The sequence below is a fragment of the Xenopus laevis genome, chromosome 4S, assembly GCF_017654675.1.
Source record: "Xenopus laevis strain J_2021 chromosome 4S, Xenopus_laevis_v10.1, whole genome shotgun sequence".
Classification (NCBI taxonomy): domain Eukaryota; kingdom Metazoa; phylum Chordata; class Amphibia; order Anura; family Pipidae; genus Xenopus; species Xenopus laevis.
The window spans coordinates 94672547-94689501 of NC_054378.1; the positions used below are offsets into that span (position 1 = coordinate 94672547).

General features: G+C 38.2%; 1 protein-coding gene across 11 annotated transcripts in view; it reads left to right on the top strand.

Moving 5' to 3' along the window:
• Positions 1-11411: 11411 nt before the first annotated feature.
• The window catches only part of mrtfa.S (myocardin related transcription factor A S homeolog), a 68756-nt gene continuing 63212 nt past the window's right edge, over positions 11412-16955 (top strand). For 4 of the 11 annotated variants that reach the window (XM_018259481.2, XM_018259485.2, XM_018259486.2 and 1 more), the window contains exon 1: positions 11412-11564. Coding sequence is in view for 2 of the 11 variants with exons in the window: in XM_018259483.2 (XP_018114972.1) it covers positions 11898-11909 (12 nt within the window). In the remaining 9 variants the exon portion in view is untranslated. 11 annotated transcript variants of the gene reach the window in all.

The window sequence follows — 16955 nt, forward strand, 5'->3', positions numbered from 1 at the left end:
CAATGCAAATTCTCTTGCCCCATGTTTTATTGGTAAACTCACAACTCATTTAGACAGTTCATTAGGACAGAGATGTAATTCCTTAAGTTTCTCATTGCCTGGCATGTGCTATGCATATTAAATGTAAACTATATGTCCACAAATATGTACATGCCCCTTCTAATTTATAGAATTATGAAGACACAGGAATATTGGCTGTGAGCCAGCCCTGAACCCCAATATCAAAGCTCGACAATCTTCCTAAGTTTCCCCAAACAGGCTTTAGGAATGAGGAAAAAACTTGACACTTAAATGGGTCCCTTAGATTGTAAGCTCTACAGAGCAAGGACATACTCCCTATTACAATGTAACATGGGGAGGCCCATTTATCATAGGTCGAATTCCGAAATCAATTTTTTTTTAATTCGAATATACTCACAATTCGACTAGGAGGTTATTTAAGAAAATATTTGAATGTCTAATATTTGATTGAATGGTTCCGACCAGAAAATTCTTATCGTATTCAATTCGTGTTTGAAATGTACGAATCGAGTTTTTCTCCCGAAAAAAACTCGAATGTCAGGAAGGCTATTAACATCTCCAAATGGCTCAACAGACCTCTACCATTGACTTGTTCATGAACTCGGCAGGTTTTAGATGGCAAATATTCGAATTAGGACTGTTTCCATTGTCAAGGTGTGATAAATCTCACATTCGAATTTACATTTGAATAAAGGGATTGAAATTGAATGTGTGAATTTTGAATCTCGAAAATTCTAATTTGAATTAAAATTTACTATTCGATCCTTCATAAATCTGCCCCTTAATCCTAAACATAATTACATATGTTGTATATATTGATGTTCTACTGTTGTATTGTTCCCATTCTGTTGTATTACTTTATTGGTAGAATGTACAGTGCTCTGTATGCAAGTGCACAGTGACAGTGTCAATGACAATATAGACACATGCATACATACATTTGGTGAATCCCTTAGGGCATGGATTCATGGAAATTTTAAAGTGTTTTTCCTGCATTCAACGTATGATGCATTTACTTTAAATGTGTTCCAAAAGGGATTCCTGCTCTTTAATGGGGTAAGTCATTCAGATGTTTCCAGTGCATTGCAGTATCTATTTCCGAAAGCTCGTTGAATACACGGTATCCAGTGTTTTTCATTGCATCCAGTGGTTTTATAAGTTTATTTGTGTCAAATTACTTGTACCTAAAGTCACTTATTTTATTGTATCGTTTAGAAATTTAGTTTTTTATTGTCCCAACATATAAAAAAACTAATTTCCAAAAGGATTGTAACAGAAACATCTTCTACAATATGATATGTGCCATTTATACATTTGCCAGTATGTTGGGAAGTACAGAAAAATCTAATACAAAGAAAACATAATATAAAAGGAATCTTTTAAACAACATACTCTTGGATCACTTGTTTATTACTTAATATATTGAATGTGTTTTTGTTATTCTAAGTCTGATCGGGATAACTGTTCTGTGGCAATATAGTTTTTTATTGGGATGCAGATGTGAATCTCTTCTCTGCATTTTTACATATTGGGATGCAGATGTGAATCTCTTCTCTGCATTTTTACATTGAAAGATGGACCTCATCACCTTCCTCAGCAGCATCAGAAACCTCTGGATTCATGTATGTGTTTGGCTGATTCTTCTCTAATAATGAGGCAAAAGATACTAGGTGGCTATAAGTACAGGGCTCCTTTGCAGCCAGCACTTTCTAAAACTGGCCCTTCAATTGAAAATCTGCTTGTTTCGCGACCTCGCCAAGGTGGAAAATATTGGGCTTGTCTGATCATTGGCCTCAGGACCAACAATTGGATTATAATTGCCAGTTGGATCAAGGACTACATCAACATGCAGATGCAGTTCCCTGCCCAATCGACATCTGCCTGCAGCTTGTATTGCCACCTTAAAGGAAAACTTACGCTCACAATGAATACTTGAGCAACAAATAATTTATATCAAATGAAGTGGCATGTTAAAGAATCTTACCAAACTGGAATATATAGTTAAATAAATATTGCCCTTTTACATCTCTTGCCTTAACCACCATTTAGTGATGTCTCTGTGCTGCTTCAGAGATCACCTGACCACAAATACTTCAGCTCTAACTAACAGGAAGAAGTGTGGAACTAAAAGACACAACTCTGTCTGTTAATTGGCTCATGTGACCTAACAAGTATAGTTTGTTTGGTATGTTTGTGTGAACTGTGAATCATAGAATCCCAGGGGGCGGCCCTTATTTTTTAAAATGGCAGTTTTCTATTTATGAGTATCCAATGGCACATACTACTAAAAAAGTATATTGTTATGAAAATGGTTTATTTACATGAAGCAGGGTTTTACATATGAGCTGTTTTATGCAATATCTTTTTATAGAGACTACATGGTTCGGGGGTTATAGTTTCCTTTAACTTGGGTGTCTATATACAGGACATGGGTAGGGGGCTGGAGAGGGTACACCTAAGTGTCCTGCCTACTCCTTGTACATACATTCTGAAGCATACATTTTGCACCATTGGGGCTTGCTGGGGGACAGAGTGCAAAGTGAGTAAAACATGAACGTTTGCACCTTCCTTATGGCATATTCCATCCTGCATTAGGAGTTAGTAAATGAACCCTAATGATTCAAGTGAGCAAGCCACATGGCTACACCCACATATAAGTATAAATGAATAAACTACATTTTTGTACATTTTATCTGCTTATGAAAAATAAATAGAAGTTAAACAACCACTTAAATGCTACAGTAACCAAAGACATTTGGGGGCAGATTCACTAATGGGCAAATTTTCGCCAGCATCAGCTTCGCACCCATCGTAACACTTCACCAGGCGCAAATATGCTATTTATACGCAAATTCACTAAAATGCAAAGTTTCGCCCTGGGCGTCGAACGCTAGTGTTACTACGCTGTGCAAGCATTTCATAGTGAAGATGCGCCAGCATTCATTTGTACCTAGTGAAACTTCACTAGTGATCTTGCACTTAGGTCAATTTGCATAGGGCGGGAAATTTAAAGTTGTATGGACGTCTTTATTATAAATGTCGCTTCAAATGGTTTAAGTTACCGGTTTATATTACACATGTCCAGAGAACCTTAATAAAGACAAGAGAATTTATATAATGCCCTACACATGAGCCCACTGTAAAATGAATGTTCCATATGTTATTAAAATGTGTTGAAAAAAACCGCTTACCAAAAAAGTAAGTTAGGACTTTTGCAGCCAAGCCTGCTTAAAAAAAGAACTTTGATGCATTTTCGGCTCATAGGATATGATGTATGACAGAAGATTGAGGAAGATCTAGCTGCTTTATAGCACTTCGCCTGGTTTGAGGTGGAGAAGGCAACTCTGGCGAAAGAGGTAATGTTCAGTAAAATCCGCACTTCAGTGAATTCGCGGCGTATTCGAGGCGAATTGGCGCCTGTTAGTAAATTGGCAATGTCAGTCGCTACCGTTAGCCACTTCGTTCTTTAGTAAATCTGCCCCTTAAAGTCTCCAGCTGCATTTGTTCATCTGATCAAGTAGCATTGTTGGGTGTTTGTATCCTTCTAGTAGTATTCCACACTATTACCATTACCAGAATCACATTGGGTTTATATTTATTTTTCTTATTCTTTATCTATTTATTATACTGGTATCAACTTAGTGAGTTAGGCAGTTAGTGAGCCAGTCATATTTTATTTTTTATTTTTGCGGTGATCTAAGCATTAGGAAGTATGGCAAAGTGTTGGGTCAGCACACGCACCATTTCTATTAATGGGTGCAGCAGAACATGCCCTATGGAATTATAGATGATGTTCATAATATGAGAAAAATATTAGAAATCTGAAAATGCCGGGGCAAGAGCATGACTAATTTTTTATCTTACTAGTGACTTTGATAATATCTCTGCCAGAGTGAATAGGATATTAATATACAACCTTCGGGAACTTTCATCTTGATAAATGACCTGCGTTGATGACTTACATAGGTCACTAATTGTTGTATTTTCCAGGGATCATGTGGCCCCTTTAAAACTATTTGTTGTAAGTGGGGGATATTATTTGTAAGAAGTACCAATATAAGAGGGAGTGTGCTGTTATTAAAAGCCCTGTTTGTTGGATTCCTAAGTACAAGCAGCCCAGTTATAACACTCCACTCTTTAACCGCGGGGTAAAGTCCCAACCCTCTGACTATGCTGCTTACAATTGGTTGTCATTTTCGGTATCCAGGCAACCTTAATTATCAGTGTCCAGCTGTCGGAGCGTATTAACATGAATGGACAGGGAGCACTCACTGACACATATGTGTGTGAAAAGCACAGGAGAGTAGCAGCTGGAACAGGCCAGCCTGGGTGGCACAGAGGCAAGTAGCCCCGGGCTGGTGAGACTATAATGATTTGCACATAGAAGGTTACATGTACATTGTAGAGGGAACTGCTATAAAGGCCAAAGCTGCTGCAGAACCTCTGTAAAGGCAGCAGTGGCAAACATCTAATTTATGAAGCACGGCAAAATCTGGTATATCCACTTCCCAAACCTGTTGTTAAAAAATGTCAGTTCCACATAGTAACTAGTGACTTCAAGCTGCTTCAAAATAAATAGATGTTGGAATAAACTGAAAGTGTAAGGAATGATCAGAAATTGATAGTAACCTGTTAACATTAGCTCATGCAAGATTAAAAACAAAAAACAAACAAAGAAAACCAACACTGTATACAGGAAACATACTATAAGTCCAGACAAGTTATTATTATTATTAAATATTTAAATGTCAGACTGAACATCAGTGGGGTGGCTCTAATACATCAACCAATTTTCTAATCATTGGTCTAATACTCAGGAGGGTAAGAAAATTATCTAGCAGACCTCCAAAAACTGAATTGTATAAGGTAATGAAGGATTTCATTTACAAATGATATTTCCTTAAGATAACTCCTTCCATTCTGTTGAAACATAGTCCATCGTGCTTGCATATACAACATGTGCTGATATGCAGACACAAGGTGCAGCAAACTTACAAGTCCTTTACATCTGCCTTGGGAGGAGGATGACTTTTTTGCTCGGGGGAAGCAATCACTAGATGACTTTTATTTGGGGAAACCTCATAACTGTATGATTATATGTAGCAGTTGGTATGTTCTGGGGAAGGTTAATCCACCCTTTAATTAATTATTGGGCAGGTGGTAACACCAGTGGTCCTGTTGAATCTTGAGCCAATAAACACTTGTACAGGATCCAAATAATACTGGTAACAACAGCATTATTGGTATCACAAGCTCTGGCATGTCCAAAGTGATGGACACAACTAATACAAAAAAGTCAGGTTGTGGGAGCACCCTTAGGCTAAGTAAAAAAAAATATAAATACAATGGGAATGCGACTGATCTGGCCAAATTGGCTACAAACAAACAAACAAAAGAGAGGGGGTTATGCACATTCCCTGGACCCATGTTTTTATGATTATTATTATTAAGTAATTTAGTATCTATGCAATGCATGTATTTTCAAAACAAGGATTTTTAGTTATAAAGTTATGATCATAAAATTGTTTTGCCGCAGATCTGGTTTAGCAATTTTATTTTAATTAAAAACCCCTGTTGATGAACACAACTAATGTTGGATTTACCACATGGGTGCAAAATGAGTGGGACTTTGTACTACTTTAGCTGTTGAGGCCTGTAGAATTATAATTGAAAGATGTTATCCTGGCAGAGTTGTCTTCTGTAGGGGGCTCTAAGCAGGGGTTGCAGGTAAGAAGAGATTTGAATACAGGAGTGTTTAATTTATCACTATTGATGAACAAATTTATTTGCCAGGCATGAATTTGCAGTAAAATTCCGCACTTCGCCACCAATTTTTTTATGAAACTATGGCAAGAATTCGCTGCGAAAAATTTTGCCGCAACAAAATTATCGCCAAGACAAAAAAGTCACCATAATAAAAAACGCCATTTGACTTTAATGCATTTGGACAAAAAAGTCGCCACAATAAAATTGTTGCTCAGACAAAAAAGTCACCATAAGAAAAAACTCCCATTGACTTTAATGCATTTGGAGTGAGAAAAAATTTACTTCAATGCGTTTCGCAATATTTTTGCCATTTTGCAAATTTTTTCAGTCTCATCACTATTTATCACTGCAAAGACCTACGCTGTTAATGCAATCCATTTCATTTAGACATGCTTAAAATAAGGCATTTTATGCTACATGATAAATAGTGTGAACAAATCCCACACCCTATACAGACACATTTAAAATCTTGCAACTACAAAAAAATACCTTGATACTAAATGAAAGTAGAAACATTGTATTAAGATCACAAAATATATAATGTTACATTCAATAAAAGCTACAGTTGCACTGAGCATCATTGTGTCCTACCTCTTCTGATGTATTGTGCGCAATTGCATCTATTGAGGCTGGGGAACCCTTGAGCCAGGTCCGGACTGAGAATTAAAACAGGCCCTGGCATTTCAGGTACACAGAAGCCCACTAAATACTGACTTTCTATGGCACCTTATAGCAGCCCATCTGGCATTTGCCAGAACCCACAGATTGCCAGTCCGGGCCTGCCTTGAGCTAATACCACCACAGATGTAGTGGTAATTGCATGAGACCTACAGACAGCAGCAGAAGCAACCGACTTGCACCAAAACTAATCTCGTGCTAGTATCATTTTAATGCTTTGGTGAGCAGATGTTTGCATGATATGGCCATCCAGATGATGGGTCGACTATCAGATCACATTTCTCCACAGGCTTTTCCAACCACAGAGACAACACAAGGTTCAGCTCCTGTTGCAAATAGATAAGGCTGCTAGTTTTGAGCAAGTCTTAATAATGGTGGATTTTAATTACCCAATGGTGGATTTTAATTACCCAGATATTGACTGGAGCAACAGTACTGCCAAAACATTAATGGAAACAAGTTTAAAAATTCCATGACAATTTTCTGTCTCAGGTTGTTGAGGATCCAACCAGAAAGCATGCTATACTGGATATAGTCATCTCGAACAACCCAAAATGTATAGCAACTGTGCAAGTACTAGAACCCCCGGGTAAATTGTTGAATTCTCTCCCTGAAGTGGTTGTACTGGCAGATACATTAGATAATGTTGGATGCCTTGGTAGTGAAAAAACAGGGTTAGTACATTTTTCTTTTATTACAAAGTTGATCTAGGGACTGGCCCAATTATCATCTTTAGGGTCAGGAAAGACGTTTTTCCCCTCTGAGGCAAATTAGAAAGGCTTCAAATATGTTTTTTTTTATCTTCAACTAGCAATTAGGCAAGTTTCATTTATATAAGATTGTTGAACTGGTGGGGTATATTTATCAAAGAGTGAAGTTAGAGATTACCCAGGCCACTAAAGTGAAATTCTGCCAATCTCCATTAATTTCTATGGAGTGTATTTATCAAAGGGTGAACTTTCACTTCCACCCATTGATAAATACTCTTTTAAAAATCCCATAGAAATGAATGGAGAATGGCAGAATTTCACTCTATTGTACTGTGGTGATCTCTAACTTCATTCTTTGATAAATATGCCAAAATGTCTCTTTTTTCAACATAAATAACTTTACCTGTTTATATTTAGCAACAGTTGATATGCAGAGTATTCTGCAAACAAGCTGGTGAATTCCAGGACTACACTTATAATGAAGGATGTGTCTTTCGTTATCAAAAAGTGAAATTAAAGCTTGCAGCATTCAGTGACATTTCAATAAGTACAGGATTTTACTGACACATTTATCAAATGGTGAAAACAGAGTTTTGGAATATTATGGCTGTCATTTCCAATAGACTGGTGAAAGAAGAGCAGAGCACTAATGGTAATAAATCATGCCCCTGGCAATGGCACACCGCCTTTCTCTTCCTTAAAGGAAAACTATACCCCCAAAATGAATACTTGAGCAACAGATTTAGTTTATATCAAATTAAGTGGCATATTAAAGAATCTTGTCATACCGATATATATATTAAAGTAAATATTGACCTTTTACATCTCTTGCCTTGAGCCACCATTTCATGATGGTCTGTGTGCTGCCTCAGAGATCACCTGACCAGAAATACTACTAACAGGAAGAAGTGTGGAAGCAAAAGACAAATCTCTGTCTGTTAATTGGCTCATGTGATCTAACATGTATAGTTTGTTTGGTATGTTTGTGTGCACTGTGAATCTTACGATCCCAGGGGGCTGCCTATATTTTTTAAAATGACAATTTTCTATTTACGATTACCCAGTGGCACATACTACTAAAAAAGTATATTATTATGAAAATGGTTTATTTACATGAAGTAGGGTTTTACATATGAAAAAATATGCTGTTTTAAGCATTATGTTATGCCTAATAATGTTCACAATGGTTTCATATGCCCTATCTGGCTAATCCCTACAATCAGTATCATGGTTGAATTGTATATCACATCTAATTTGGTTCCCTTATTCTTCTCACCTCAGGCTGTACACTATTGCCCCAAATCTTTCTATGGTCAGATCAGGATTTTTACAACTCTGCATATTGATAGAACATCCCTCTTAAACCCCTAAAAACTCAGATCCCCTCACAAACAAGCCACCAAGAGGCAGCTCAGTGGATTGTAAACACACACAAATGAATCTCTCTTTATACTTTGCAAAAATCCCTCTCTCCCCTCCCCGTCTGCTGGCCATGTGACCACACCACTATGACTCAAATACTGATTTATCGGCAGCAGCCAGCAGCATTTATTAAAGGACAATTAAAGCCTATCAAACATGTAGGGTAGAAATTCTGCACATTGTGCTCTGGGTTTCTGGACCAGCCAACGGCAACTACAGGCCTTCAGCAGTGAAGATCTGTGCCTCCCACAGTAGCACAAGCACTTAGCTTCACAGTACATGATCTGGGCTGCTACCAGTTACCTGAGCTCAGGGGCAGACAATATACTGTGTGTCTGTGTGTATATATATATATATATATATATATATATATATATATATATATATATATATATATATATATATATATATACATGTCACAATATAAAGCTACTTAGTAATTAATTCAAATTCTCATTACATGGCAGACCAGAAAACAGCACAATTTGTATGAAAATTTAATAATGAGCCATGTAGCATCAGCTTCTTTGAGACGTGAAGCTCATTTTCTACTTACTTTTCATTTTTTACTTATTTAGGTTGCATGTAAAAGAATAACTGCTAATAGACTGATCAAAACTAGTTGCTGATTGGTTGCTATAGACAAAAGTCCAGTAGATGGAGCTGTTAAACCGTTATATTTAAGCGTTTACAGCTCTGAATTGAAATAGTTGTTTTTGATTAAATGAAATGTATTAAAAGATATAAATAAGCAAAAGGAAAAAAATATACATAGATTATATACAAAGGTGCTGCACTAGGTTAATGATATCAACATAAACTCCAAAACAAACAATGGCAAAAGTGATTATTTATAAATATATATTTATGTATATATAATACATATTCAATTTAATCAATACTGGAACATTTACTTTAGAGCAGTTACAGTATTAACTAATCAGCAATTTGTTTTGGTCAATCTACTTATCATTTATTTATTAGCTGTTTTTATACTGCTAATATAATGAATTTGCAACGCAGCTGCACTTACTGTTCGACAGTAAGTAAACTTTTTTGGTTGTCCTGGAGAATAGCAAAAGAGGAAGGGGGAAAAGCAATCAATAATCTCTCAGGGAAGAGCATGTAAGAATCATACAAATGAATATTATTGCACCATCCACTAGAGGTCAGTCTGAGCCTTACTGATCAAGCCAGGATTTTACTGCAACTAGAGTGTCAATAAAATCTGCTACACTGTGTTGCTCACTGAGAAGGACCCCGGGCCAGAGCAGTTTTCTGATTTCCTTCTCTAAAACACACATACCCTTTAGATCATTTCAAAAGCATTCCCTGTGACATGCATATTTTCTGCAAATTTTACCTTTACAATTCCCTTAATCGTACTTTACAGTTCATATTTAAATATGATATCTATTATATTTTATTATATTGTTTTAAGCCCCGGCTGCATTTTGACTTACCATTAAACAAGTACCAAAACAAAAAACCCAGGCACACATAAAAAGTAACTCGACAACAGAGCAAACGTTAGGATATTATTCGATGACCATTTGCAATTGGTCTTTTTTTGTAGTTCTTTTGAATAGACGTTTTGTGCAGTAGCTCTGTGTTTTTAGAATTTCAAGTGCTATCTGGTTCCCTAGGGCTAATTTATCATAGCAACAAAGTAACAATTTGGAAGTCAGATTGCCAAATCAACAAAAGAAGGCCAGAAAGGAAAAGAAACAATGAACAATAACAATACAAGTGAACTTTTATTGTCAGTCTCTGATTCTTGACAGCAGGTTGGAAACAGACAGAGGATTAAGAAGGAGAAAGTATGAAAAGAAAGAAACACTAGATGAAAAGTCCCTCAAAACTGGCCAATGTTTAACATGTCAAATTAAAGGGGTTGTTCACCTTTGAGATAACTTTTTTACTATGATGTAGAGCAGGGATCCCCAACCTTTTTTACCCGTGAGCCACATTCAAATGTAAAAAGAGTTGGGGAGCAACACAAGCCTGAAAAAGTCCCTTGGGTGCCAAATAAGGCATGTGATTGGCTATTTGGTAGCCCCTATGTGGACTGGCAGCCTACAGGAGGCTCTACTTGGCACTATACTTAGTTTTTATGCAATTAAAACTTTCTTCCACGCAAGCACCTGCTTTGAGGACACTGAGAGCAACATCCAATGGGATGGAGAGCAACATGTTGCTCACGAGCTACTGGTTGGGGATCACTGATGTAGAGAATGATATTCTAAAATAATTTGCAATTGGTTTTCATTTTTGATTATTTAAGGTTTTTGAGTTATTTAGCTTTTTATTCAGCAGCTCTTCAGTTTGCATTTTAAGCAATCTGGTAACTAGGGTCCACATTACCCTAGCAACCATGCACTGATTTGAATAAGTACTGGAATATGAATAGGAGTGGGCCTGAATAAAAAAAGATGAGTAATACAAATTACAATAACAATACATTTGTTGCCTTACAGAGCATTTGCTTTTTAGAAGGGGTCAGGGACGCCCATTTGAAAGCTTAAAAGAATCAAAAGAAAAAGGCAAATAACTATAAAACTATACAAAATAAATAATGAAAACCAATTGGAATGTTGCTTAGAATTGGCCATTCCTTAACATACTAAAAGTTACCTTAAAGGTGAACCATCCCTTTAATTTGAGTATTCAATAACAACAATAAACCTCCCAACTGCGGATGCAATTTATAAAAAAGGTACCTGTATTGCGCAAGCTCAAAGCATGTAAAGCCTTCCCATTGGCTCGTTCTGACACTGATAACAAAAGTGCCCGTGTAAGTGGACAGGAGGGAATGGGCGGGGCTAGAAAGTAGCTGGGACTGCCATGTTGCTGCACCCAGATGTTGCGGCTGTCTCAGTGTAAGGTTAGGGATTGTTGTTGGGCCGGCTCTTCATGAGACAAAGACAACTATAGCCTTCGCTGGTGACGTCCTTAGTACTTATGCAGGTTGGTAACAAAATACATAATACTATTATTGGTGCCTCGCTTTTAAGGTGTGATTAGCGTGTATGCAATCTCATTAAAAGTTTATCGCAGTGAGCACACCGCGAGTGCACCAATATGGCGGCTGAAATGCTATAATAACATTGAGCAGGGGTGTGTGGTTATTAGCGCATTTCCTGCTTTCCATTAAAAGTGTAGCAACATGGACGCCGGCCGCTGAGGGGGTTTTTTGGTTGCTGTTGGGTGCATCAATATGTCTTGTTTCCGGTGCCGTCTACTCAGCAGGTCCAGCAGAGGCCTGTGAAGAGGGTTTCGAGCGGGAGCAGTAGCGACTAAATGGGATCCAGGGTGTGTATATGAGTGGCCACTATGGAGGGGATTATGCTGAACTTTCTCTCTCTCTTTCTTTCTTGTTGTTGTTGTTGATGTTAGCGGGCGATAATGATCGCTAAAGCGCTGTAAAGAAGCGACCAATTTTTGCACAAGGACTTTCAACCTGCGTCGCCAACTCTTTTATTCGCTTTATCTCTCTGCGCACTGTGACAGCGTTGGGCGGAGGTGATGTTGTTCTTGCTGGTGCATATAGACAGCCATTGGATACAGTGACTCAGGGACAAGAAGGAGGCAAAGCTTGTTTAGCCTTGGTATGGGGAGGCATCTGTTAGACACCTCTAGTCTGCAGCTGCTGTGAGTGGGCAGGAAACCTGGAGTCTGAGGCTACAATTGTTGCCCACTACTATCGGTGCATCTAGTGTAATATATAGCCAGGTGACAGCCCTGATGTTGGGAGAGACATGTGCTACCCTTATTATTGTACTGTTCTTTGTGTAAGGTTGGGAGAGACATGTGCTACCCTACATGAGGACAAATGACACTACAAGCCACACATCAGGTTTAGTAGTTGGTTCTGAAATTCAGCCCCTTTTGGGTGCCATGTTGCAGGCTTGGGTGCTTTTTTGGGGGAGGGTAAGGGTTGATGTATAGGTTATAATCAAGTGCTGGTATTTATGTTCAGAAATCTGACAGCTGTTGATTGTCACATGAAGCAGCTGAAGAATTCAGGGATTTGCAGTTTAGCAACAGCCTGGCGTCCCTCGTATGATTGGCCTTGTAACTGGCTTTTTGTTTGGAAACTCCCTCTGATATGACAGGTAAATTTATCTGTTTTGCTTGGAGACAAGGGTGTGTGGATTGTTGAAACAAGACTCTGCGAGTTTGAGTTGAAAGGATCTGATGCGGTCAAAGTCTTGAGAGCAGGCGTTTACAGCTGCCTCTGCAAAGGAGGTTTCCCTCCAGGGGGCACTACAGCTGAATTGAAAAGCATCTGAAGGTATATTTGTGGGGTATGTGAATTGCGAAATAAACAAAATGCTTCTTATTTTATTACGACAGGTGACATCTTCCTCTTACATCACCTTTGTTACCTGTAAGGTACTGCTTCCCAGTATGTGTAACCGTTGTTACTCTTCGTTTTTCGAAGTCGTCCAAAGTTTCCTCATGAGGAAACTTTGGGCGAATTCGGATAGCAGAAGCGATCCGAGTGCCATCCTGCAATTTAGATTCCAGCTGGCGGGAAGGCTTTAAGGGGAGATTAGTTGCCTGAAGAAGAAGCGATTTGTCACTGGGCGACTAATCTCCCGAAATAGCAACGTGAGTCTCTGCCCTTTAAGAAAATATGCGTCTGGAGGGGTGGGGAGCCCGCGTGCAGATTGTGCTTGGAAGAGGATAGTTATATTAATGATTGTCTCCTGCTGTTTTGCAGTTGCTTATTGTACTGTTCTTTGTGTAAGGATGATCTGCCAGCCTTGCCTCTCTTCGCATTGTGGAATATGTTGATAAATTCTGCCCCTTCTACAATAATTGCTTAAAGGCCAGCCCTTCTGCTATTTTGTAGCCAGTGAACTGCCAATATTGCCTTAAAATGCTAACTGAAGTTGGTAAAGTCATAATTGTGAGCTTATGGCTATTGATAACCTTTCCCAATTTTCAGTGGAAACTGATTAATTTCAAAATCAAAAGCTCTGTGGGCTGCTTTGGTTTTAAAGGGGTGGTTCACCTTCAAACAACTAGTTTTTTTCCACCAAAAATAACAACTTCTTTCAGTTACTTTCTATTTTCTACGTATCACCGTTTTTCTAATATTGAGGTGTAAAGTGTATTTTTTTCCACTTTCTAAAGCAGCTCTGGGAGGGGGGTTCACCCTGTAAACTGTTCTAAATTGATACATTTAGTTGATGTTTCTTATCTTTGTCCCTGCTGAGCAGAATCTCTGGGTTTCATTAAAGGCAGCTGTTGGAATTGATACAATAGTTGCTAATACTCCAGAGATGCTGCTGAGAAATGTATCAACTAAATGTTGAAAAATTGTAACAGTTCAGAGTCTGCAGCTGAATTACTGAGCTGCCAGACTCAAACACCAGAGACAGGAACATTCAACTTTAAACTTAGATTTTGGAAAAACAGTTAAAAATAAATAATGGAAAGTAATTGAAAAAAAGTATTTATTGCTGAGGAACAGAATCTGAAAACCACTGAGCTGAAAAAAAGTGTTTGGAAGGTGAACAACCCCTTTAAGAGAACTCGGGCATGTACTCTCATACTCTTACGCTGCTCATGGAAAAAAGTTACATTTATATTACCTTTAATCATATCTCTTTGCTCAGAACACAGAAAATGTCAGATATGAAACCATGGTATTTTAGCCACTGCTTTCAGAGAATTAATCAAGATACGCAATTTACAACTGGTCAGTATATACTCATGGATATATCTTCAAACATTCATTACTTTGCCCCTCAGTGTCAGACATCAAACAGAGGATTATTTTGTCCTCTTAAAGGGGGGACCTAAGCAAGCTACCGTATTCCCTGAAGATGACGGGCAAATTTAAGCCCTTTAGACCTTGCAAAAATGAGGCGGATGTAAATGTGACAGTTTGGATTGAGGACCACATTGGCTCAGAGCACATGTTTGCTCCAGCTGATTTACTTAACACCCGCTGTCCAGTTACATAGTTAAATCGGGTTGAAAAAAGACAAAGTCCATCAAGTTCAACCCCCCCAAATGAAAACCCAGCATCCATACACACACCCCTCCATATTTTCACATAAATTATATATACCCATATCTATACTATAACTATAGTGTTTAGTATCACAATAGCCTTTGATATTATGTCTGTCCAAAAATTCATCCAAGTCATTCTTTAAGGCATTAACTGAATCAGCCATCACAACATCACCCGGCAGTGCATTCCACAACCTCACTGTCCTCACTGTAAAGAACCACCTATGTTGCTTCAAATGAAAGTTCTTTTCTTCTAGTCTGAAGGGGTGGCCTCTGGTACGGTGATCCTCTTTATGGGTAAAAAGGTCCCCTGCTATTTGTCTATAATGTCCTCTAATGTACTTGTAAAGTGTAATCATGTCCCCTCGCAAGTGCCTTTTTTCCAGAGAAAACATCCCCAACGTTGACAGTCTACCCTCATAATTTGTCTTCCACACTTCTAACCAATTTAGTTGCGCGTCTCTGCACTCTCTCCAGCTCATTTATATCCCTCTTAAGGACTCGAGTCCAAAACTGCACTGCATACTCCAGATGAGGCCTCACCAGGGACCTATAAAGAGGCATAATTATGTTTTCATCCCTTGAGTTAATGCCCTTTTTTATGCAAGACAGAACTTTTTTTGCTTTAGTAGCCACAGAATGACGCTGCCCAGAATTAGACAAAAACCCCTAGATCCTTCTCATTTAAGGAAACTCCCAACACACTGCCATTTAGTGTATAACTTGCTTTTGTTATTTTTGCCAAAGAGCATAACCTTGAATTTATCAACATTAAACCTCATTTTCCAGTTTGCTGCCCAGTTTCCCAACAAATCACTCTGCAAAGTTCCTGAACTGCAAGGAGCATAATTTAATACAGTAAAGGGAACCTATTTCCCAGCTATGGTAATGCGCAAGGAAGGTAGAAAAAAGGTGGGAAAAAGTTAATGTGCTTACCTCACTGCTGGCTTACATAAACCTGTGGTGGTATAGATAATCAGGCGCTAGTCACTGGGGGTTTCTTCCACTTCAAACCCAGTAGGCATTGCAAATTTAAAATGAAAGTAACTAATTCAGTCTAAATCATTCACATTTATCCTTCCTTCCTACAAGTTGGGTAACGCTTAGGGGCAGATTTATCAAGGGACGAATTGAAAAGACTAGGGAATTATTCAAATTCGATTTGTTTTTTTAAAAATTCAAATTAGATTTTCGAGATTTATCATACTCTTGCCCTTAAAGAACTCAAATTCGACTATTCACCACCTAAAATCTGCCAAATTGCTGTTTACAGGAAAACTATACCCCCAAAATGAATACTTAAGCAACAGAGTTTACATCATATTAAGTGTCATTTTTAAGTAAATCTTGCCCTTTTACATCTCTTGCTTTGAGACACCATTTCGTGATGGTCTGTGCTGCCTCAGAGATCACCTGACCAGAAATTATACAACTCTAACTGTAAAGGTGGCCATAGACTCAAAGATCCGCTCGTTTTATCGACATCGAATTACGATGTGCCAAGGGGCTCCGACGGGTCGGTCGGTTAAAAATCCAACCTTCCCGATCGATATCGTAGCCAGATATCGATCGGGAAGACCTGTCGGAAGCCCCCATACACGGGCAGATAAGCTGTCAAATCGGTCCAAACGACTGATATCGGCAGCTTTATCTGCCCGTGTATGGCCACCTTAACAGGAAGACGTGTGGAAGCAAAAGACACAACTCTGTCTGTTAATTGGCTCATGTTACCTAACAAGTATGGTTTGTTGGTATGTTTGTGTGCACTGTGAATCATACGATCCCAGGTGGCGGCCCTTATTTTTTAAAGTGTCAATTTTCTATTTATAATTGCCCAATGGCACATACTACTAAAAAAGTATATTATTATGAAAATGGTTTATTTACATGAAGCAGGATTTTACATATGAGCTGTTTTATGCAATATCTTTTTATAGAGACTTGCATTGCTTGGGGCGTATCGTTTTCCTTTAAGTCAGTGGTAGATGTCCTGGGATCAAATTGGAGTTGTTTGCAGCCTTCCTAACATTTAAGTTTTTTTCAGAGAATTTGACTTGAGTTTTTGGGTCAATCCCATTCACCCAATTCAATTTTTTTAATAAATATCGATTGGTCGAATTTCGAGTTCATGGTAGTTTATGGGAGTTTTTAAAAACTTACATGAATTCGAAATTTGTCACTTGATTAATGTGTTTCATCCAATCTTGGGGACTTCATTAGAGGTGGAGTACCCCCTCCCAAATACACTCTTATGTACCTGGTATTTCACTCGTGATGATCGATGATCGATGCATCCCATCTTAAAGTTAAGGAAACCATATTATTGTA